General features: G+C 39.3%; 1 protein-coding gene across 1 annotated transcript; it reads left to right on the top strand.

Annotated features, from left to right (window-relative positions):
* Positions 1–4,438: 4,438 nt before the first annotated feature.
* On the top strand, positions 4,439–23,525 carry Efcab1 (EF-hand calcium binding domain 1). Its single transcript, XM_028893312.2, has 6 exons — positions 4,439–4,620; positions 7,189–7,347; positions 7,991–8,095; positions 12,815–12,966; positions 13,931–14,035; positions 23,212–23,525. The coding sequence occupies exons 1-6, from the start codon at positions 4,563–4,565 to the stop codon at positions 23,269–23,271; spliced, it is 639 nt and encodes a 212-aa protein (XP_028749145.1). The 5' UTR covers positions 4,439–4,562; the 3' UTR covers positions 23,272–23,525.
* The last annotated feature ends 405 nt before the right edge of the window (positions 23,526–23,930 follow it).

Here is a 23,930-nt window from a genome sequence, read left to right as displayed (position 1 = left end):
TTTCCTGTTCAAAAGTACCCACAGTCTGACAGTCACAGGTTTTCTACTGATGTCTGTTCTGAATGATTCAAGTCCCCATTGCATGTCATGATCAATGGGTTACCTTTGGAGATCCAGCCTTTTTTTTTTTTTTTAATGCATATTGGTGTTTTTGCCATGGATGCTGGGTTCCCTCGAACTGGAGTTAGGTTATGAGCTGCCATGTGGGTGATGGAAACCCAGGTCCTTTGGAAGAACAGTCAATGCTCTTAACCACTGAACCATCTCTCCAGCCCTGTCCATCCTTTAAATATCTATAGATTGGCCAGAGAAGAGGCTTACAAGACTGGTAGTGGTGAAATCTTGGTAAAGTATGGAAAGTTTATTACAAAGATATGGAGGAGGTGTATGGCCACTTTCCTAGTTCTCATTAGTAGGTTACGCATCCTGGTTTTTTGTTGGGAAAGGGAGAGTACCTACTGTCCCTGTGGTAGCTATGGAAACAGCACAGTTATCATAAGTCTTGTCAGAGAAGCTTATGGTACAGCCTGTGTAGACTTCAGTCCCACAATCCCATTGGATTTATAATTGGGTTCATGAAGTTTTAGAGAAACCAATGTCTTCTTTACTCATACTACTGACATGTTCATCTAATAGCTACTTACTACAGGCCACAACTTCATTTCCAACTTTTTAGGTTACATGTGAATTGTAAGAATCCTATTTTGGTAAACCTTAAGAATTAGTTTATGGTGATATTTTATTTGTGCTGAAATGTGATTTTATTTGTATGTTAATAAATAAAGTTGTCTGGGAATCAGAGCTAAGAGCAAGCCATTTAGCAGAAGTCCAGCGGTGGTAGCACATGCCCTTAATCCCAATCACATGACAGGCAGAGTCTCTGTGTGTTCAAGGACACAGCCAGGCAGTGACCTGAACCTTTAATCTCAGTACAAACCATAGAGACCTGGAGGTCTGTGTAGGCAGGCAGTGACAAGGAAGTCATGTGCTTGGGTTTAGAACCAATGAGAAGGCAGAACAGAAAGGCAATAAAAAGATAGGACACAGGAAGAAGGTCTCTCTCTCAGGGGAAGGACGGCAGTGTGTGGTAAGATAAGGTGGTCTTAGCTCTTGGCTGCTGCTTGATTTCTGGGCTCTTTATTTGGCTCTGTGTTTCTTATTTAATAAAACCATTTAGAATTACATCTACATTAGTTTTACCTACTGGTCACTTGATTGTGAAAAAAAAAATGTCTTGACTGTATTAACACCAGTGAGGGCTGAGTGTGTACTTTGGGGAAAGGCTAGTTTGAAAGAAAGCTTTTCCTTAGTGCCCTACTCCCTTTAAGGGCTCCACTGCAGGTAGAAATCCCTCCCTCTGTGGTGTCCCACACAGGGCTCCACAGAGAGATGCCTTGGAGAACCAGGAGGCAACATTTTTTCCTTCTCATTGCACATTTTCCTATCTGATTTCTGTTAATACAAATCCAAATTTGGGCTTGTTAAACTTCAGAAGTATAGACAAAGGCTAGACAAATGCACATAAAGACATTGATTAAAATAAATTTACATATTGGAATAGAGAATGTACAACATCAGGTAATTCACAGTTTAGTGCTGAGTGTTTGAAAGTTAATGCTCCTTGGCAAGAGGATAAATAAAGAGGATTTCATAGAAATATCAAAAGACCTATTTGAAGAAGTGTAATTTCTGATGGACAGAGATGAAATGTATCCAGAAATCCTGATGTTCAATGTTCAGTGGACTCTTGGTTTTAAAAAGAGACTATCATCACAATATCTGAGCAAAAGACAAAATGACCACAAATAGCAGAGAATATTCAACTCAAACAACTGACTAAACTTAACTCCAAGCTTTTATCATTATCGCTATAAAATAAATTAGTAAAATTGAATTTAAATAATGCAGACAACCAAGCTCTCTGTTCCTTTTATTAAAGCAATTCCATAATATATTTATAATACACTACAGCTGAACATCAATTCTATGATGTCATTTCCCAAAGAGCTTCTAAGTGCCTTTATCATAAAAGGTTCATGTTAAGAAAACACTTCCATCAAGTCAAGGTCTAAGTTATTTATCATGGCATCATTCCAAAGAATAGCAAGTCAAGGTAACCCCAAATTAAAGGAAACATTATAGCATTAATAGTCATTTAAATATAACTTTTGTATTTAGAAAAATATCCATCTCAAGGTTTCTTGAGCTTTAGAGAGTTCCAAGATCATTTCATGCACAGTAAAATTGCTGTCCAACACAAATGAACCACAATCTTTTGTTGTGTTATCAGCTGACCTGATCTAAGTTAAGCATTCACACTTACTTGATTTACTCTTAGAAAGCCCTAAGGCCCACCGGGCTGTGGTGGTGCACGCCTTTAATCCCAGCACTCGGGAGGCAGAGCCAGGTGAATCTCTGTGCTTTCGAGGCCAGCCTGGACAACCAAGTGAGTTCCAGGAAAGGAGAAAAGCTACACAGAGAAACCCTGTCTCGAAAAAAAAAAAAAAAAAAAAAAAAAAAAAAAAGGGAAGTCCTAAGGGAAGGCAGCCCTGAGTCTGTTCATCTCAAGCAACTAAAAATTACAAATATAAATTTCAATTTTGTCTTAAATTTGATTAGAGGCCTGCAATTTGTTTCTAAAGTGGAAGAAGTATGGATTTTAATTTTTCACAAAATGTGGTGGGTGGTCTGAATTATATTAGTGTGCTGACAAAACATGCCTCAAATAAATATACCCTGACAAAGATTTGCTGACAAGCTGCACACAATTTATGTAGATCTCTTTAGTCCAATTGGATTTTAGGAAACAAAGGAAATTTTTTTTCAAATGTTGCTCAGTGGCTAAGAGATGTTTGTCTACTGTAAGCACTTGCCCATTTTTAATTTCAACAGGCTCCAATATTAACCCTACATTTTTTTTTTCACTTTACGGGAAAATGGCCGCTATGGTCTGGTTGAAATAAGCAATTATCTCATCTGTATGTGCCTTCAAGAGTCGTCCAATGTGTGCTGTCTTCCTGGATGCCTGGGCACACTCATTAATGTGTTTACCATCAGTCAAAGCTGTTTCCTAAGACACCTCACATGCCCATGGATTATGTCATTAACAACTGACAGCCACACCTACTCCCTGGCTTTTGCTTCAATTCAACTCCGAAATGTAGGGGGAAATTCTATGATTTTATGGGAAGAAATCACAATATATTCAGTCCTTCTCATTTGCTTCTACTATCTCAGAGTTTCTCACTTTCTAGATTTAAGGTGGTCATTTCATATTGGTTAACAATTCTCAGTTTTCTTTAGGGAGGCAAAGTCCCTGGTTCTTGGTTCTGGTTTCAAACAGCTTTGTAATTATTTCTACAAATAAAACTGTAAAAGAAAACCAGGCACTTCAACACTGGAACTATTTCATTTGGGGTTGTTCCTTATTCTTGGCAGTATTTTTCTATTTTCAGTTTGAAAAGGACATTATGTTTTCAGTAAACTCCTGTGATTTCCCAGCCGTTGCTCTCTGAAGGTTCATGTTGAGATAGCCTGTTCATTTAGGTCTAAATTCAAACACAGCATCCCATCTGTTAATGAGTAAAGCAGAAAGTACTGCGGTACTACAGATGTATAATGATTCTTTTATTTTTTAAAAAAACAGAGCCAGAACTGGTAAAGCATTAGTTTTAATGGGATATATTTTTAAAAAGCAAGCTTGGGTTATACCCTGCACTTAAGTAGGAACCCATTTCCATATAAGAGGATGTAACTTTAATTAACAAACTTAAAATTTGACAGTGGCTTTTTGCAAATTTGACTGACAACCTCCACCTCCAAAGAGTGAGACAGAAGATGAAAGAGAGAGAGAGAGAGAGAGAGAGAGAGACAGAGAGAGACAGAGAGAGACAGAGAGAGACAGAGAGAGACAGAGAGAGGAGTTCTCAGCAACACAGTTCAAATCTAACTGTTCAGACTCACTTCCGGTGGTGAATTAGTCCTGAAGAAAATTCTCAGTTGTCTGAATGACACCTATTTCCCTCCAGCACTTCCACAAACAGACCTTCTTGAAGACCCTAAATCCCGTCGTGCTCATTACCCAGAACATCTACATAATATGCACACCTTATTCTTAGACTTCTGAATATTTACATCGCAATCTTGAGGGACTGTAAACCAAAAAGACAATGACAAGTGGAAATTAAAAACCCCAACCTGGCAATCAACAGTCTGCAGAGTGCTAGGTTGGAACTCTGCAACTTGGACTGCAGGAGCTGGGCAGCCAGGGCTGGCAGTTCCACCCACAAGCTTTTCTAGTCTGACTGCTCAACCTCCAGAGCAGGAGCCAATCTGCAGCAGCCCCAGCGGTTGCCATGGCTCCTCTGTGTGAAGGGGCCTCATTTATGTCTCGCGTGCCCGCCCCCGGGAGCCAATTGGTGGCCCTCTAAGGCGTTGCCATGGCCACACTATCTGTTAGGGCCGCAAATGCCAAGGAGTCTGCACCAGGCCTTTTCAGCCTGGAGCTTGTGAAGGGACCTGGCTCCAGATGACACTGAGACCTAATTATATGAGCACCCACCATGAACCGAAAGAAGCTACAGAAGTTGACGGACACCTTAACTAAAAGTTGCAAGCATTGTAAGTAAGAACCGAATGCTGGAGGACCCAGGACTTCTGGGCCAGGTCTCTTTCCTACCTAGTGCCTCCTTCCGGCTTCCACCACAAGGGCCCCTCCACACTACCCCTCAAGAGAAATCTGGAAGAGAATCCTTTTCTGGGATGTCAGCTACTCATCCAGTCCCAGGATCTTTAGAACTCAACCATATGGCAAGCGTCTAGTGTGTGCTGCCTACGCTCCCTCACACACACTCATTAAATTCAAAGACTCTTTTTTTATGTGTTTATGTTAAAGAAGTGAGATGCTATGTGCCTGGGAGGTATGTGTCTTTAGCTTTAGACAGGTTGAAAAAGTTCTAGAAAAACACTAGAATCAAGAAAGTAGTACACTGTAGCTCTTACTAAGGGCTGCATAAGGGAAAACAGTCATCCACTCCTGGACACCTTTAAGAAAGAGACTTGAAGTGCTACAGACAATGCCTTGGGAAGAGGCAGTCTATTTGAAAACTGTATTGCTGAGTAAATTCAAGATGGTAAAGAATCTGTCCCCAGTTTCAGACACTCAATTTCCAATTACTAGTGGGTTTCAAAGGTGAAGGAGCTCCTCCAAATGACCAGACACCAGTGCATGGTACTCAGACTGAAAAACAGAGTTGCCCTTGTCCCAGAGTTTTCTAGGAGAATACCTGATATTTCTAAAATGAATACAAACATGTCTGACCAGTACAGAACAGATGCTCAGTTGATTGAGTCTGTTTAATAAGTACACATTGCTTCACTAACAAACACTGAGAACAATTGAAAAATGAGTGGTTTTTTCCTTTGTATTTTAATTGCAGTACTAAGGACTAAACATGCTATGCAAGCCATCTACCACTGAGCTAAACTCTAAACTTTGTATAGATTTTAAATTATGAGTAAAAACATGTCTGGAAAAAAATCTCTTGATTTTTGATCTTAAGTAAAAATTTTTACATAAATCCTTGAAACTTTAGTGATTAATAGTGAAATCTAAGTGGTATGTTCTGTTTAAACAGCTACAACTCATGGACATTATGATCATTTAAAATGTCTTTAAATAGCAGATTATGACACAGTAAATGACACAGATTCATTGTGTTGAACCAGAGAAGAAAGGGTCTTAGGTAGGCAGCTTGTTAATCCACCAGCTTCTTTCAGTTCTTTAATGTGTGTGCATGCTGAAGTAGAATCATTGGATCACACTATTTATTTTTAGGGACTGGCATGCTGTTTTCCACAGTAACTTACAGCTCATTTAAAAATCTTAACAATTATATTGTTTTATATTATTTAATTACAATTTTTTCCTTTTCCAAAGTTTTAAGCTTTCTCTTAAAATGTGATTCTTAAAACCAGGAACCACTCTCTATCTGTTGTGGCATGCAAGATAATGTGCAATTTCTCTATTTTCTCTCATACATAGACGTCCTTATGTATGAAAGTGTTCACCTATTTTCTTTTTGGTTTTAAATAAAATTTTACCCTCTCCACTCATATCTCACATTTAAATTAATTTAAGTTCTTTTTGCTAAACTGTATTTTAAAATGTTTTATCTGTTATTGTTGATGGTGCTAGTGTTGTTGCTGTTGCATAAATGTGTGTGTGTGTGTGTGTGTGTGTGTGTGTGTGTGTGTGTGTGTGTATTTTTAAACTTAAATCACCAGGCCTTCTTGGCAAGGCAAGTGTTTGTTTGTTTTTTACCAGCTGAGCTATGTTGCCAGCTTTCACTTATGTTCTTAATGCCAGTAAGTATTCATTCTCATTCTCTCTCATTCCCTCTCTCTCATATTCTCTCTCTGTCTGTCTCTCTATCTCTCTCACTCTTTCCTCTTTCTCTTTTGTGTGTGTGTGTGTGTGTGTGTGTGTGTGTGTGTGAGAGAGAGAGAGAGAGAGAGAGAGAGAGAGAGAGAGAGAGAGAGAGTGTGTTTTAAACTAAAAAGAAATTCTTCTACCAAAGTAATCCTGAACAGTTTATTGTTAATGTCCACACAACTTGGAGAAGAACCATGCTGGTTAGTAGAACTTGCTTAAAATTCTTTTATTAGAAAATAATTCTGATTTCAAGGTTCTGCCTTATAAATTCACTAGGCCTAAACTAAAATGAAAATGAGTACATAGATATTTAGGAGCCTAAACTTCCAGGGAAATGCTTGTTTGTAGCTGCCATAAACACCTACCATCAAATGCTGGCTGTTGCTAGCAGTCTCAAACAACACAACTGTGACATGCCCTCTGTCTGTACTGTGAAGTCTCGAATCTGACACCACAGTCATTTGGATCACATTGCTGCCATTATCTTTCATCCTAAATGCAATGTAATCCATTTCTACTTAGCATTTGGCTCCACGAATAACTTACCTTCTATTAGTGTATAATGTGACATTGGCATCATCTTTTAACTCTGAGGCTATGGCTCAGGATATGGGAGACTTGAAAGTGGCGACCAAGCCACTTTCATTCATTAGATGCTTTTGATTTTGAACATATAAACTCATTAATACAGTATTTGAATAGAGCCTAAGATTTTAATGTAACTTTTGTTATGTGTCCATTTTGATCTTTTACAGTTAATAAATTTGAAGTGAACTGTCTTATTACGCTTTTCTATAACTTGGTGGGAGACGTAGCAGAAAGACCAGGGGTAGTCATTGGACTAGATCGTAATGCATTTCGGAACATCCTGCATGTGACATTTGGAATGACAGATGACATGATTATGGACAGAGGTAAGATGCACATGTGAGAGAGATTGTCAAATTAAACTGTAATTAACAAAGGTTTAAGTTTGGTTATGCTCTTAGGAAGAATCTCATGTTCTACATTTCCCAATTTCATTTGAATATATTTTAATCTTCCAAAATGTTTGGAGATGGAATCAGTCTCCTATTCATTTTGTTGTTTAGAAAGAGAACAAAATTTTGTTGGGTAGCTAGATTTTGTACTCATACAAAAAGCCCCAAAGTGTTCTACTTCTACTTAAATTTTCTTACATGCTAGAAAATACTACATAACAGTTAAGATGCACTCTCAACATGTAACAGCATAGCTTATCTTGAGGAATAAAAACATAAAATATTTTTATTAAAAAGCTTAAATATCTAATGACTAGCATGTTTAATGTGCCAGTATATTATCATTTTACCCATATTTTATATATAAAGAACATTAGCTATTCCTACAACATATGAAGAGGAAGTTGAATATATAACTAAAAGAGTTTTCTCAGGTTATGTGTTTCAGTTTCTTTTGTCAAATGAGGGCATGGTGACCTTGGGGCTTGAAACAGCTGTGAAATGGAAAGTGAAGTTAGGTTTGATATATTATGCAGGATTAAAATTCAACACAAATATTACATTGTGTCATTTTTAGTATTTCGAGGTTTTGATAAAGACAATGATGGCTGTGTAAATGTATCGGAGTGGATTCATGGATTATCACTGTTTCTTCGAGGGACTTTAGAAGAAAAAATGAAATGTAAGCTTGCAGATGACCTGCTAGTTCATACATTAAGATAAACATAGCAAAAGCTTTTTATTTTTATAGTATTTTTATTTTATAATTAATTTCACATATCAGCCACAGATTCCCTCATCCTCCCTTCTCCCACCCCCCACACCCTCTCCACCCCCCACCCCTGCCATCCCCCCAATCCACCCACCCATCCCCAACTCCTCCAAGGCAAAGTCTCCCCTGGGGAGTCAGCCCAGCCTGGTAGACTCAGCCGAGGCAGATCCATTCCCCACCTTCCTACAGCAAGGCTGAGCAAAGGCCCCAGGCTCCAAAAAGCCAGCCCATGCACCAAGGACACGTCCTGGCTCCACTGCCTGGGGGCCTCCCAAACAGTTCAAGGTAATCAACTGCCAACATTTTATTGAGCATTTTTGCATCAATGTTCATGAGGGAGATTAGCCTGTAGTTCTCTTTCTTTATTACATCTTTGTTTGGCTAGGGAATCGGGGTAACTGTAGCCTCATAGAAGGAGTTTGGTAATGTTCCTTCTGTTTCTATTGTGTGGAACAATGTAAAAGAGTATTGGTATTATCTCTTCTTTGAAGATCTGGTAGAATTCTGTGCTGAAACCATCTGGTCCTAGGCTTTTTTTGGTTGGGAGAATTTTAATGACTGTTTCTATTTTCTTGGGGATTATTGGTCTATTTAAGTAGTTTGTCTGGTCTTGATTTAACTTAGGTATATGGTACCTATCCAGAAATTTATCCATTTCTTTTAGATTTTCCAGTTTTGTGGAATACAGGTTTTTGAAGTATGACCTGATGGTTCTCTGGATTTCCTCAATGTTAGTTGTTATGTCTCCCTTTTCATTTCTGAATTTGCTAATTTGGATGCTCTCTCTCTCTGCCTTTTGGTTAGTCTGGGTAAGGGTTTGTCTATCTTGTTGATTTTCTCAAAGAACCAACTCTTTGTTTCATTGATTCTTTGTATTCTCTTTGTTTCTATTTTATTGATTTCAGATCTAAATTTGATTATTTCCTGGCATCTATTCCTCCTGGGTGACTTTGCTTCTTCTTGTTCTAGAGTTTTCAGGTGTGCTATTAAGTCACTAGTGTGAGATTTCTCCAACTTCTTTATGTGGGCATTTAGTGCTATGAATTTCCCTCTTAGCACTGCTTTCATAGTGTCCCATAAGTTTGAGTATGTGGTATCTTCATTTTCGTTGATCTCTAGGAAGTCTTAATTTCTTTCTTTATTTCTTCCTTAACCCATTGGTGATTCAGTTGAGCATTATTAAGTTTCCATGAGATTGTAGGCTTTCTGTATTTTTTGTTGTTGTTGGAATCTAACTTTAAACCATGGTAATCTGATAGAACACAGGAGGTTATTCCATTTTTTTGTATCTGTTGAGATTTGCTTTGTGGTTGAGTATGTGGTCAATTTTAGAAAAGGTTCCATGGGGTGCTGAGAAGAAGGTCTATTCTTTTTTGTTAGGATGGAATGTTCTGTAGATATTGATTCATTCCATTTGAGTCATAACATCAGTTCAGTCCCTTATTTCTCTGTTAAGTTTCGATTTTGGAGATCTGTCCAGTGGTGAGAGTAGGGTGTTGAAGTATCTCACTATTAATGTGTGGGGTTTTATGTGTGATTTAAGCTTTAGTAATGTTTCTTTTACATAATGCCCTTGTGTTTGGGGCATAAATGTTCAGAATTGCAACTTCACCTTGATGGATCTTTCCTGTGATGAGTATGTCATGTCCTTCTTGATCTCTTTTGATTGATTTTAGTTTGAAGTCTATTTTGCTGGATGTTAGGATGGCTACACCCACTTGCTTCTTAAGACCATTTGATTGGAAAGACATTCCCCAGTCTTTTATTCTGAGGTAATGTCTGTTTTTGAAATTGAGTTGTGTTTCTTGTATGCAGCAGAAAAGATGGGTCCTGCTTTTGTATCCATTTTGTTAGCCTGTGTCTTTTTATAGGTGAATTAAGTCCATTGATATTAAGGGATATTAATGACCAGTGATTGTTAGTTCCTGTTATCTTTTGGTGGTTGTGTGTGTACTTCTCTTTTTTGGGGTTTACTGCTCTGGGGTTATCTATTGCCTGTATTTTTGTGGGTGTATTTGACTTCCTTAGGTTGGAATTTTCCTTCCAGTGCTTTCTGTAGGGCTGGATTTGTGGATAGATATTTTTTAAATCTGGTTTTGTCTTGGAATGTCTTGTGCACTCCGTCTATGATGATTGAAAGTTTTGCTAGGTATATTAGTTTAGGCTGGCATCCACGGTCTCTTAGTGTCTGCATTACATGTGTCCAGGTCCTTCTGGCTTTCAAAGTCTCCATTGAGAAATCAGGTGTTATTCTGATGAGTTTGCCTTTATAAGCCACTTGGCCTTTTTCCCTTGCTGTTTTTAATATCCTTTCTTTATTCTGTAAGTTCAGTTGTTTAATTATTATGTGATGAGGGGACTTTTTGGTGGTGTCTAGTCTGTTTGGTGTTCTATATAGGCTTCATGTATCTTCATAGGTATTTCCTCCTTTAAGTTGGGAAAGTTTTCTTCTATGATCTTGTTGAATATATTTTCTGTGCCTTTGAGTTGATATTCTTCTCCTTACTCTATCCCTATTATTCTTAGGTTTGGTCTTTTCATGGTGTCCCAGCATTCTTGGACATTTTGTGTTATGACTTTTTTGGCTTTGGTATTTTCTTTGACTGATGAATCCTCTATTGTATCCTCAATACCAGAGATCCTCTCTTCTATCTCTTGTGTTCTGTTGGTTATCTTATTTGTTTACTCAGATTTTCTGTTTCCAGCATTCCCTCTGTTTGTATCTTCTTCATTGTTTCTATTTCCCTTTTCAGGTCTTGAACTGTTTCCCTCACCTGTTTGATTGCTTTTTCATGGTTTTCTTTAAGGGATTTATTGCTTTCTTCCAATTTTTTGTCTTTTCCTCTATTTATTCCAATTTTTGTTTGTCTTTTTCTCAATTTCTTTATTGGTTTCTTCCACTTTTTGTTCATCTTTTCCTCAATTTCATTTTTCATGAAAGGCCTCTAACATCTTCATGATGCTATTTTTTTTTTTATGATGCTATTCTTAAGGTCTCTTCTGCTTCTTCTGTCTTGTGATTTTCAGGTCTTGCTGTTGGAGGAGGGCTAGGTTCTGGTGATGCTGTATTGCTCTTTATGTTGTTGTATATACTTGATGTCAGCCCATCTCCTCCTCTAATGGGTATATGAGATGCTTGTGTCTGAGTGAGTTGCTGTTGGTCCACTCTATGCTTGTTGTGTATGTGTCTCAGGGGGCCCTTCTAGGTCTAATCTTAGCTCTTGGTCTAATTGGACCAGGTAGATTCTGTGTCTCAGGGAGCTGCTCTTGAGTCAACCCAAGCTAGTTGATTCTGTGAGTCACAGATGCTTTCTTGGTCTTCTCAGGACTCTTGGTCCAGGCAGAACTGGCTGATTCTATGTTTCAGGAAGCCTCTCTTGTTCCATGAGAGGTGGGAGATTTTACTTCTCAGAAAGCCACTCTTGGTCTAATGAGGGCTGGCAGATTCCCTGTCTGCTGAGGTTACCCTTGGTGCAATGACAGCCCTTTGTCCAATGAGCGCTTTCTCTATAGGCCCGAAAAGAGCTGGGGTTGGTTTCCAAGCCATAGGAAGTAGCTGGGGTCTTGGGCAGATGGGAATGGGGGCAAGGCATGTAGATTGCAGGGTGTGTTGCTGAGGGGTATTGGTGAACAGGGAGCCTTCCAGCAGGAGCCTTGCCTGCTGGATGGGAACTGGGGCCAAGTTGGCCAGGTGTTCCCAGGGAACTACTGGAACCAGGGATGGATCCTAGGTTGACCCTCACCAGGTATGAACATAGTCACTCACCTCTAGGTCCAAATATGGCTGAGGGTTGGTTTTCAAGTCTCAGAAAGTGGCTGGGTTCTCAGGCAGATGGGCATGGAGGCAGGGCATGTAGACTGCAGGGTCTGCTGCTGAGGGGTCTTGGTGAACAAGGAGCCTTCCAGCAGGAGCCTTGCCTTTTGGCCAGCAGCTGGGGCCAAGTTGGCCGGGTGTTCCTGGGGAACAGCTGGGACCCAGAGATCAGCAAAAGCTTTTTAAATTACTGTTTCCAACCCACCAATAAAGTAGGGTTTGATTGGTTGGTTGATTGGTTAGTTGGTGAATCTTCATTGGCCTTTTTTTATGGAGAAAATTTAAGTGAATAAATAATGGGAGTATATTAATTAACAGGAAAATCAAGCCATTAAAAGAATGCCATGAAAGGAAGCAGCACAGGTTGTGATCTACAGTCCAACCATGCAACAGTACATTCATGTTCTAAGTAGTTTACATTGATAACAAACATTAAACTAGAAAACACAATTTAAGTTTTCTACTTCTTAATTCTTAACTGATGGAGTCATACTTCATTTAATATAATTAATATAAACATGCAATTGCTTTTCCATGTTTCCAGTCAGTAATGCTCAGGTTAGTGCTCCTAGGAGTTTCTTTTAGTAGTCAGTTAAAGAAACATGTAAAGAGGAATGGGAATATTTCCCATGAAAGTCGACTAGCATCAAGATAGTAGCCAAATAATGAAACAATAAGATATGACTCCCTTCTGACTGCTTTATCAGAAGAAAATGCCACCTTAGTGATAATTGCAATCACACACACACACACACACACACACACACACACACACTGTGTGTGTATACATATATAATATATGTAATTTTCTCTAGATTGTTTTGAAGTGTTTGATCTGAATGGTGACGGCTTCATTTCAAAGGAAGAGATGTTCCACATGCTGAAGAACAGTCTTCTCAAGCAGCCCTCTGAGGAGGACCCTGATGAAGGAATTAAAGATTTGGTTGAAATTACTCTTAAGAAAATGGTAAGTCTTACTAAAAGTTGATATGCCGTGATTTGTTGATATCCATGGGAGGTCTGCCCTTTTCTGAATAGAAACAGAGGAGGGGTGGATGAAGGAGGCAGAGGGAAGGTATGGGGGGCACTAGTAAGAGAGGAAGGAGGGAACTGTTGTAAGGATATAAAGCATCTCCCTTTGTCTTAAGGCTGGACAAGGCAACTCAATATGAGGAATAGGGTCCCTAAATCCAGTGAATGAGTCAGAGGCAGCCTCTGTGTTTTGCTGCCTGGGGGACCAGCCTCCAGCAGTCCAGGGCTCCAAAGGAATCCATGAAGTCAGCATAATATGACTTTTCTATCTGAAGGGGTAAAGGGAAAAGACACTCACACACTCTTGATGGTTTTCTTCTTTATTCTTCTTCTGTATTCTCTGATCCTTTATTTTTCCTCTACAGCTTATATACCAAACAAAATCCGGCAATATAGAAATTACAATGTGATTACATCTATTTTCCAAGTGAATGATCATAATGAATGTAAAAACATATTTTCTCAATAATTTTTTCTTAATAAAAAAAGAAATATAACTAAATAAATAAAATTAAAAGAATTTGAAAAAAAGAAAATGGTAAGTATGAGTAACGTAAAATTTTTATATTGCAACTTATAAGCAATGTGTGGGATAGAAGTAAGAATTCAGTGATGGTGACTTTCAGTATTCTGCTTAGTTAAATGAGTCAACTTTTGTTTTTTAGTAGAGCGATTTCTTAGAGCTGCAGGTGTGGGTCAGTGACAGAGCACCTGCCTAGCATGTGAGAGGCTCTTGATTCCATTAATAACATCTTGCCCCCCCCCACAACTACAAAACTTTATTTTTCAACTTGCCAACCTAATCTCTCATTCTCCTACTAACACCTGACTGTGAAAGAGAGTGTGCATTTGCAGCAAGAGTGCCATGTGCTCACTGACCCAGGATGCTCACCTCTCAGGATCAAGACCATGATGGGAAGTTGTCCTTTGCAGACTATGAGAATGCTGTGAGAGAAGAGACCCTTCTGCTGGAAGCCTTTGGGCCATGCCTGCCTGATCCAAAGGTAACAATATTCCCTTTTCCTTCAATAAAAATATAATTTGGAACAGTCAACCCAGGACTTCTCAGCATGGTGTATGGTAGCCAGAAGAATATGAGCATAGAAAGACCCCCATAGAAGTGACAGTTTGTTTCAGGGTACTGATACAGCCCACTGCTATGTTTTCTTCATTCTTAAATGCATTAATCCATGTTAGAAAGAATTAATGAGGTTTAATGTGTGCCAGAAGCCCAGAGGAAAGGCTTAGTGGCTCCACTGGAAGGCAAAAAGCAACATGAAAATTGTTACAGAACATTGCAATAGGTATTATATCATCATAATAATATTTAAGGAGTTACATGGTACTTCTACTATGCCAGGCAATGTCATAAGCACAATATCTCATATCACCTAGTTTATAGATGAGGAGTCAAACTTAAAGGATTATTGCATTTTATCAAAGCTAACTTAACTAATTAGTGGAGTACCAGGACAAATATGCTGGTGCTATTGTCCATAAAGAACTGGGTAGAGTGTGGCGACAGGCAGGAAAAAGAACATCCAGACCATCTATACCACAAGAAGACAGGAAGGCTTATCCAAAGAACCAAGTTTCAAAGAAAAACAGTCCAGTAAAAGTGGAAAAATAATCCAGGCAAAGGAAATGACACATGTATGAAAGAAATGGAGGAAGGGAGAGATCAGAGAATGTATGACAAAAGGACCTGGTGTATACATGGCTAGAGATAAAGTAGCAAGTGCCTAGGAAGACTATGTCCTTCACAGCCTGCATTTGTCTGGAAAATGATAAGGGTGTGTTGGGGATTCAACAGGCAAGTAATGCAGTTTATGAATGTCCATATCCCCTGAGCTCTAGTTTGTATCTCCAGCTATCAACTCAAGTGTCTAGTAAGATATCTTCTAAAAATTCCTGGTTCCTATAATCTCTCCTGTTTCTCCAGTGTCATCAAATGGTGTCCTGTTTCCAGAAGTTTCAGTAACCTGAGAGCCATGTTTGGTTTCTCTGGCACTCTGAGCTACTCCTTCGACATTTAGCTTTAAATGCAGCCCATGCCATTGGCCACCATCATCTGTCTTATCTGAATTATCAGCTTTCTTATTCCTACTGTTTTCCCCCTACTGCCTTTCTCCTGCTACACCCACTGTATTTTAAAATACAGATTGCATCATGCCCCACCTTTGTCCACACCCTCCAGTGAGATCTCCAGATGCAGATTCTGTATCCTGTCTCTCCAGAAACATCTCTTCCCCTTCCACATTTTCTCACAATATTGGAATGGGGGCAGTAAACTCTATGTTCTTCCCTTTCTGCCCTTCTACCTGCTGTGTCCTTCCCATCTCTTCCCCAATTCTTCACAAGCCTCAGGATACTAGTCACCCAAGATCACTAGACTTACTACATCAAACAGACAACCTTTGCCGCCTGACCCCTGCTTCTCTGTGCTCAAGCTTCCTTTTTTCCTTTGTACTATTTCTTACACAGTACTTATTTATATGCACACTGCCTGTCTCACCACATAAATGTGAGTTTCCTAAAGTCAGGAAATGGATTCATTTAACCATGTTTTTGCACAGCTTACATATTGAGTGCACAGAATGGATACCTAGAAAAACATGCATAGATAGATAGAGACATGGATGGATGGATAGAGGAATGAATGCATGACCTTAGAGGTCCTTGGTAGAAAGCTCTGGGTCTGTCTCCCTCCCCTGTTCAAGAGCTAGTTATTTTCTTCCCAACATCCTCAAGTTATTTCCTGGCTAGGAAAACCTTCCGGTTAGGATCTAACAGCTTAAAAATGTTTCCATCTTAAAAACAAAACAAGAAGCTGGAGAAATGTCTTAGCAATTAGTACATGCACTTATCTTATAGATGACTCCAGTTTGGTTCCCAGTGCCCAATCTGCCTGTAACTCCTGCTACAGGAAAATTTGGTGCCTCTGACCTTTGCAGGTACCCGTACTCCTATGAATGTACCCCACACAGAATCTACATTCTCTTTCTCTCTCTCTCTCTCTCTCTCTCTCTCTCTCTCTCTCTCTCTCTCTCTCTCTTTCTCTCTCTCTCTTTCCCCTCACACATGCACACACAGTTAAATATAAACCTTTTAAAAAGCAAGTGGAAACAGAAGGATGGAAGGAAGAAAGGAGGCAGAGAGGGAAAGTAGGTATTCACATGAATTTCATAACTACTTCTACTTGTCAATCTACATGTGCTGTGGATATTGCTCTATATAAATAAAACACTGATGGCCAGTGACCAGGCAGGAAGTAGGTTGCCAGGCAGGAAGTAGGTGGGACAAGGAGAGAGGAGAATTCTGGGAAGCGGAAGGCTGAGGGGAGAGACACTGCAGCCACCGCCAGGACAAGCAGCATGTAAAGACTCTGGTAAGCCACCAGCCATGTGGCAAGGTATAGATTTATAAAAATGGGTTAATTTAAGATAAAAGAACAGTTAGCAAGAAGCCTGCCACAGCCATACAGTTTATAAGTGATAGAAGCGTCTGAGTGATTATTTTATAAGTCGATTGTGGGACTGCGGGGCTTGGGGAACCTGGAGAGAAGCCCTCCAGCAACACTACATGTCTTGAAAAAATGTCCAATTTAAGACTGTGTCATTCTTCATCTCCTAGAATCTTATTGCTGAGATCATTCTGTCCCTCCCTGCACCCAGATATAAAATCTCATGAATATCCTTGGGTCCTTGGCTGTGCCTGAGTCACTAGATGTCCAGAGTTCAATGTTGTTGATCCCCATTGAAGCCTCATACCAGAACTATACTCCCAATTCCTGACCTCCAATAAGTTGTATTCTACTGCAGAGCAATCTGAGAGTCAAAAACATATGAAGAAATTCTCAGTGCCCATAGTGTTAGTCAGAATTCTCTAGAGCACAGGCTCTCAACCTGTGCATCATGACCGCTTGGGGCTTGAATGACCCTTCCACGGGGGTCACCTAAGACCTTCAGAAAACACACATTTACATAATGGTTCCTAACAGTAGCAAAATTGCAGCTATGAAGTAGCAAAGAAAATAATTTTATTGTTGGGGGTCACCACAACATGAGGAACTGTATTAACGCATCACAGCATTAGGAAGGTTGAGACTCACTGTGATTGAGAAACAAAATTGGTAAAACAAAAAAAGTGCACATACACACATGCATACACACACACACACACTGCATACACAGGATTTTTTGTAATGGCTTATACTCTGTGGTCCAACTATCCTAATGATTGTCTCTTGACAGAAAGGCCAAGAATTCACAAAGCAGGATATATTATCTGATCTTCAATATACATTGGAATCCTGAAAAAGTAGGTTTTAATCTCAGTGAAGAAATCAACTAGCCAGGAAGAGTGAGTGCAAGTAGACAAAGAGAAAATTCTTCCTTCTTTCATGTTTTTTATATAGGCTGCCACCAAAAAGTGTGTTTAAGAATTAAGGTGGGTTTTCCCACCTCAAACAATCCAATCAAGAAAAATCCCTCACAAGTATGCCTAGAAGCTTGGGTTTTAGTTACTTCCAGATGTAGTCAAGTTGACAACCAAGAATAGCTGTCACAAGTCCACCCCTTGTCAACTTAAAATACAATTATATTTCCTATGCCATGCTTAATTTTCAACCAGCTAAAGCCATATGACTAGTTACAAAAATGAGGATTATAATTGACATAAGGGGTTTTGTAAAGAACATATTTGTGATTTCTTTCCTTGATTTTTGAAAACAATAACCAGGTCATAATAACACCTAACATGATGTAAATATCCCACATACAAATACAAATACATATATTTTAGAATAGGTGGTAATCCCTTGAGGGACATCTTTTAATAACTCAAATCTTACATGTGACAATCATTGATATTATCTCAATTGATTTTACATTACATGATAAAAAATCAAGGAAAGAAATCATAAATATGTTATTTACAAAACCCCTTATGTCAATTATAATCCTCGTTTTCATGACTAGTCACATGGCTTTAGCTGGTATTTTCCTCTACCTGTTTTGTATTTCCTCTATCCTGAGCAAGCACATCAGCAGGCTTTGATTCTTTTCCATTATTATGTCAGCCCAGCTACTTGAGAATGGCGAGGAACAGGATAAGACCAATGTATTACATGAGCATAGATCCACTGTGACACTTTTCTGGCTGTGAAGTGAGTTCCTTAGTCAGAAGCAATGCTGTGTAGAATACCATGATGGTGGATAATTCATTCTGTAAGTCCATGGGTAGTGTTTTGGCAAAAACATTACATGCATGAAAGGCAAACCTACAACCAGAATGAGTATATATCACAAAAGGACAAAGTGCTGTCCTTTCCCTGAAGGAAGTGGTTCAATGTAGTCAGCCTGCCACTAGGTCACTGACTGTTAACCCCAATGAATAGTGTTATATTGAGGGTTCAGTGTTAGTTTCTGCTATTGGCAGATTTGTCACTCAGCAGCAGCTATAGCCAGGTCAGTCTTGGTGAGTTGAAGTCCATGTTGTTGATCCCATGCATAATCCCCATCTCTGTCACCATGGCCATTTTGTTCTTTGGCCCACTGAGCAATGACAAAAATGGCTGGGAAAACAGGCTGACTGTCCACAGAATGGGTCATTATATCTATTTGATTGTTAAACTCTTCCTTAGCTGAAGTCAACCTTTTAATGAGCATATACATGGGAAATAAGTATCTTCCCATCCTGTGTGAAAGATCTATGAACATGCTTCTTCCCTAGATGTCTTTCTTACCAATTTTCCAATCATGCTCTTTCCAAGTCCCTGGCCATCCAGCCAATCAATTGTCTATGACCTGTGAATTGGTGAACAATCACGCGTTTGGCCCCTTATCCTTGAAACAAAATGTATGAATGTGTGATACCTGAATTCTTCCCAGTATAAAGATTTTCATTTGCCAGTATCTGTTAGGATATTCATACACAGGATTGTAATTCTGTAACTGTTTACCTTTAGGTGGTACCTCTATACCATCAGTAAACCAAGCCCTAGTTTCTTCTTCTTCAGTCAAGTCATCATAGGACACACCACATGAGTCTACAGGTGCATGCTAGGGGGCAGATGGCAATGTAAGAGGAGTAGAAACCACAGGCATTTAAGCAACGTCTTCATGTAACTTGCTTGTACCTGCAGGACCTGCTTGGTCTGATCGTGTATATACCACTTCCAGTTCATAATGGATTGCTGCTGTGAATGTTCTGCTTTGTGGCTTGGTGTATCAGATAACACCCATATTATGATTGGCAGCTCAGGACTCAGGGTAATTTGATGGCCCACTGGCAAATGTTCAGTTTCCACTAAGTCCCTGTAGAAGGCCGAGAGCTATCCCTCAAAGGGACAGTAGTTGTCTGAAGATGATGGTAGAGCCTTCCTACAAAACTGTAAAGGGCTCCTCTGTGATTTGCCTCTAGAGGCCTGCTAAAGGCTCCAAACAGCATCAGTATCTGCCACTGACATCTCAAGTACCGTTGGGCCTGTTGGATCTATGCTTCAGATAGTAGCGCAGACTGCATAGTGGTCTGGACCTGTTGAAGAGCCTTCTCCTTCTCCAGCCCCCATTCAAAACTAGTAGATTTTCAAGTCACTTGGTATATATTCTCGAGTAACACATCCAAGTGAGGAATGTTCTGTCTCCAGAATCCAAATCGCCTCTAAATGCTGCCCTTCTTTTTTGGTGGTGGGAGCAGCCAAATGCAGTAATATATCCTTCACCTTTGAAGGAATACCTCTGCATGCCCCACACTACTGCATCACTAAACTTTTCACTGAGGTAGAAGGCCCTTGAGTTTTGGTTAGAGTTATTTCCCATTCTCTGATGTGCATATGTATTTTCAACAAGTCCAAAGTGGTTGCTACCTCCTGTTCACTTGGTCTAGTCTGCATAACATCATTAATATAGTGGAACAGTGTGGTATTTTGTGGAAGAGACAAGTGATCAAGATTCTTTCAAACTAAGTTCTGACACAGAGCTAGTGAGTTAATATATCTTTGAAGTAAAACTAAAGGTAATACTACTAGTCTTGCCAACTGAAAGCAAAAGGTTTTTGGTTGTCTTTATGGACAGTTTACCAAGAAAAAGGCATTTGCTAAGTCAGTAGCTACATACCATATACCAGGAGATGTGTTAATCTGCTCAAGTAAGGACACTAAATCTGGCAAACCAACTGAATCACTACTTGTTTAAATTTTTGAAAATCAACTGTCATTCTCCATAAACCATCTGTCTTTTGCCCTGGCCAGATAGGAGAGTTAAGGGAAGAATTAAACCACTACCCCTGCACCTTTCAAGTCCTTGATGGTGGCACTAATTTATGCAGTTCTTGAGATACAATGCTGTCTTTAGCTCACTGTTGTCCCTGGCAGAGGCAACTCCAATGGCTTCCATTTGGAATTTCCAACCATAATAGCCCTTACTCTAAAGGTCAGAGAACCAATGTGAGAATTCTACCAACTTCTAAGTATTTCTATCCCAATTATACATTCTGGAACTGGGGAGATAACTACAGGATGAGTTTGGCAATGTACTAGACCTATTGTGAGTTGTACTTCAGCCAAAACTCTGTTAATCATTTAACCTCCATAATCCCGTCATGGATGGCCACAATGCTTCTTGAGGGTCTCCCAGAATCACTGTTAATTCTGAAACAGTATCCAATACCCCCTGGAAGTCGGATTGTCTCCCTATTCCCAGTGTAAAAAGGTCATAAGTCCCTCTGGGGAAGCATTCAAGAAAGGCTAACAGTAAAACTCTTAGTTATTTTAACAAAGACCTGGCTGTGCCTTCATTCAAGAGTTCTGCGTTTGCAAACTGGCTCAAGTCAGATAATTGGCTCACAGGCCTCTTGCCACAATCCAATGTAGCTTTTCTTTCATTTGTTTGAGAAAATTTCTGCATATACAGATCAAACAAAAATGCAGTGGGCTTCTTATCTACTTTATGACTGGAAACATCATGAACAATTAACCAGTATCAAATATCCATACAAGTTATTCCACCATAAAAATCAATTTGCCCATGCTACTCACTATAGAACAGGCATTATGGTCATTGCTTTGCCTATGCTATCTATTACAATAACTAACATCACCTTGTCTTTGGTGATTCAATACTTCCTACTTTCAAGCTCAGTTAAACCCATTAATTTAAATTCATCCAACTGCATAGCAATGTCTCTGACCCCAAGGTCTGGCACAAGGAAAAGGGTGGAGACAAAGCTCCTTGAATGTGTTAGTGCCCTTCTCACCATTTTGCATCTTATAGGAAGGACCAGTGAAGGGCGTGTCTTCTGGGCCTTCTCATTATGGAGAATTAGGTTTTACACAGCATACCCACTCTAGAATCGCAATTTCCCTGAGCCTTTAAATACCTTCATCATCACTAAGCTTAAGGGATATCAGACATCTCCAACTCCTTTTCAGGAGGCCATCTTTGACAAATGCTTCAAGCAACTATTCAAGCAGACTTTTGGCACCTTTTTATTTTTTTAATTCTGTGATTTTCCATACCAAACCTAGAATCTCCATTCAGTGGGCCTATATCAATAAACTCAGCTTGATCTATTTCTGTGTCCTCCAACCATTATCCTACATCCTTAAAATCCATTCTCATACACATTCCCCAGACTTTTACTTAAATGAATTAGCAAACTCACTAAGCTCTTCAGTGGTGTAGCACATGCCTCTTGGACTACACTTTCTAGCTTTCATTTAGGAGCCTGTTTAGCCTTAAGTCTGGTCATGGGTCAAGAGGCATCTATTGGTCGGACCTGAGAGACATCAGTACTGTCTTGCCTGGCATCTTCTTCTGGGAAATTCAGTGTTGGATTGAAATATAATAAAGGACTAATGTCCTTATGAGGAAAATACAGTACTTCAGGGAGTAAGGGTAGGGATACATCATCTGCTAAGTGTTGAGAGACTTCTTCCTCAAGGGAAATAAATCTTCAAGAATCTGAGGGGTCAAAGTTCTCAGCCCCAGTATGATACTCTCACACATCTGCATCCCAAGTTATAGGATCCTGTTCTTTACTAATTAATGCCCTTACTATAAACCCCAAACCCTTCATGGCTAGGACTTGAATTTTCCCTGTAATTCAGCCAAGCCAGTCTTAAAATGAGGGCTTTGGCTTGATTTTCTTCAATTTGAGCTCTGTGGCTGCTGGAGAAAAGATTCTCTTCCAGGGAACACTTAGAAACCTTTAGACTATTTATGCAGTCAATTTTATCCCTCAGTTTACTGCTATCCTTCACCATATTTTGAGATGCTAGAAGTTGCTTAATTTATCACACTGTTCATTCTTTTCCTTGGTCAATTCATCTATAGATGCTAAGAGCAACCAGTCAGCATCATTATTCTCCTTATTTTTCCACAAATTGTCAGAAGTTTAATAGACAGAATTACTAAATCTTTTGCTTCTCACAATAGGTAAATCAGAATAATCAAAAGCATTTATTTCAATGAGTTTGTTAAATAGTTTACACTATAAGTTTTCAGAGCTCTCCAAGCTTCTAGGAAAGGTTTCAGTAACTGTAGGTGCTGGCAAATTGAAAAGCCTATTCCAGGTACTTATATAATTCATACTTACACTTCTGTTGCTCTAGAACCACTCCTGGCACCAAAATTTGTATTAATCAGGGTTCTCAAGAGAAACAGAACTGATTAAATATATATGGTATTTATTAGAATGGCTTAAGGTTTGTAGTCCCACTATCTATTAATGACTGTCCTCTAAAAGAAAGGCCAAGAATCCAATAGTTGTTTATTTTACAAGCCTGGATATCTCATCTGGTCTTCAGTATTGATTGGCATTCCAAAGAAGTAGGTTTGAATCTCAGTAAAGCTATCAACTGGCCAGGGAAAGTGGGAGCAAGAACACAAAGAACAAAAGCTCCTTTCTCCCATGTCCCTTTATAGGCCACTACCAGAAAGTGTGTCCCAGATTTAAGGTGGGTTGTCCCACCTCAAATAGTCCAATCAAGAAAAAGTCTTTTACCCAGCAGCTTAGTGTTAGTTAATATCAGATATAATCAAGGTAATAACCAAGAACAGCTACCATACCTACCTTCCCTGTGAACATGTCTCTACAGACATTAGAGAGGCACAGAGTGCTTTTTTTGGTTCTGTCTCTTTTTTAAGTCTATACTAAGTTCAGCAATTTTATCTTACAGAGCCAGATGGAATTTGAAGCTCAAGTATTCAAAGACCCAAATGATTTCAATGATATGTGAATTCGTAAATGTACTGTTTTGAGGAAGTACAAAAGAAGCACATTAAGTTCATCTGTTCTTCTCAGTTCAGGAGATGCTGTGGTGAGATTCGGATCATTTGTATGTATTCTAGTTCAGGCCTTCTTCAGAGATGCTAGATTTGGCAAGAGATGTTGACATTGCTAGAGCATTTTACCACATGGACTCTCTTAAGACACATACCTGTCATAAACCTCCAGATTAATCAAAGCAATGAACAAATTATGTGGTCATCACTTACGGATACAAATAGTCTTCTGTCAGAAATAGTTTGAGTAGACACTGAAATATTGTTGAAACTACAGAGCTTCCTTCATAGCAGTAAATGATGAGGATGGTTCTCACAGAATAAGAGCATGGCAGACACTAGGGGCTATAGCAATATGAAAGACAATGGAGGGTATTTATTATGCTTTCTTCTGTTCTATAAGGCTTTACTTCACTAGCTCATAGGCATTGCAGGGCAAAGATTTTGTCACACACACCTCATGGCCACTATGGCAGTTAGCCTTTTGCATGTAATGGGCCCTCAATAAATATTTCAGATTGGATTGAAAACAGTAACGTTCCATACAGTTGCCTCCTGTCCAGCAGAGAGAGAGGTCTGCTGAGTCCAGGGGCCCAGTGTTCAGTTATTCTCT

This window comes from Peromyscus leucopus, chromosome 12 (genome assembly GCF_004664715.2).
Source record: "Peromyscus leucopus breed LL Stock chromosome 12, UCI_PerLeu_2.1, whole genome shotgun sequence".
Classification (NCBI taxonomy): domain Eukaryota; kingdom Metazoa; phylum Chordata; class Mammalia; order Rodentia; family Cricetidae; genus Peromyscus; species Peromyscus leucopus.
The sequence above is the reverse complement of the archived record's forward strand: the minus strand, read 5'-3'. Positions and strand labels throughout refer to the sequence as shown.

What these genes read in the sequence shown, in the direction of transcription:
- Efcab1 (XM_028893312.2), top strand. Translation starts at nt 4,563, where the DNA reads ATGAACCGAAAGAAGCTACAGAAGTTGACGGACACCTTAACTAAAAGT. An exon ending in AAATTACTCTTAAGAAAATG is followed by an intron (nt 12,967 to 13,930) that starts GTAAGTCTTACT and finishes CTCACCTCTCAG; the next exon opens with GATCAAGACCATGATGGGAA. An exon ending in CATGCCTGCCTGATCCAAAG is followed by an intron (nt 14,036 to 23,211) that starts GTAACAATATTC and finishes TTTATCTTACAG; the next exon opens with AGCCAGATGGAATTTGAAGC.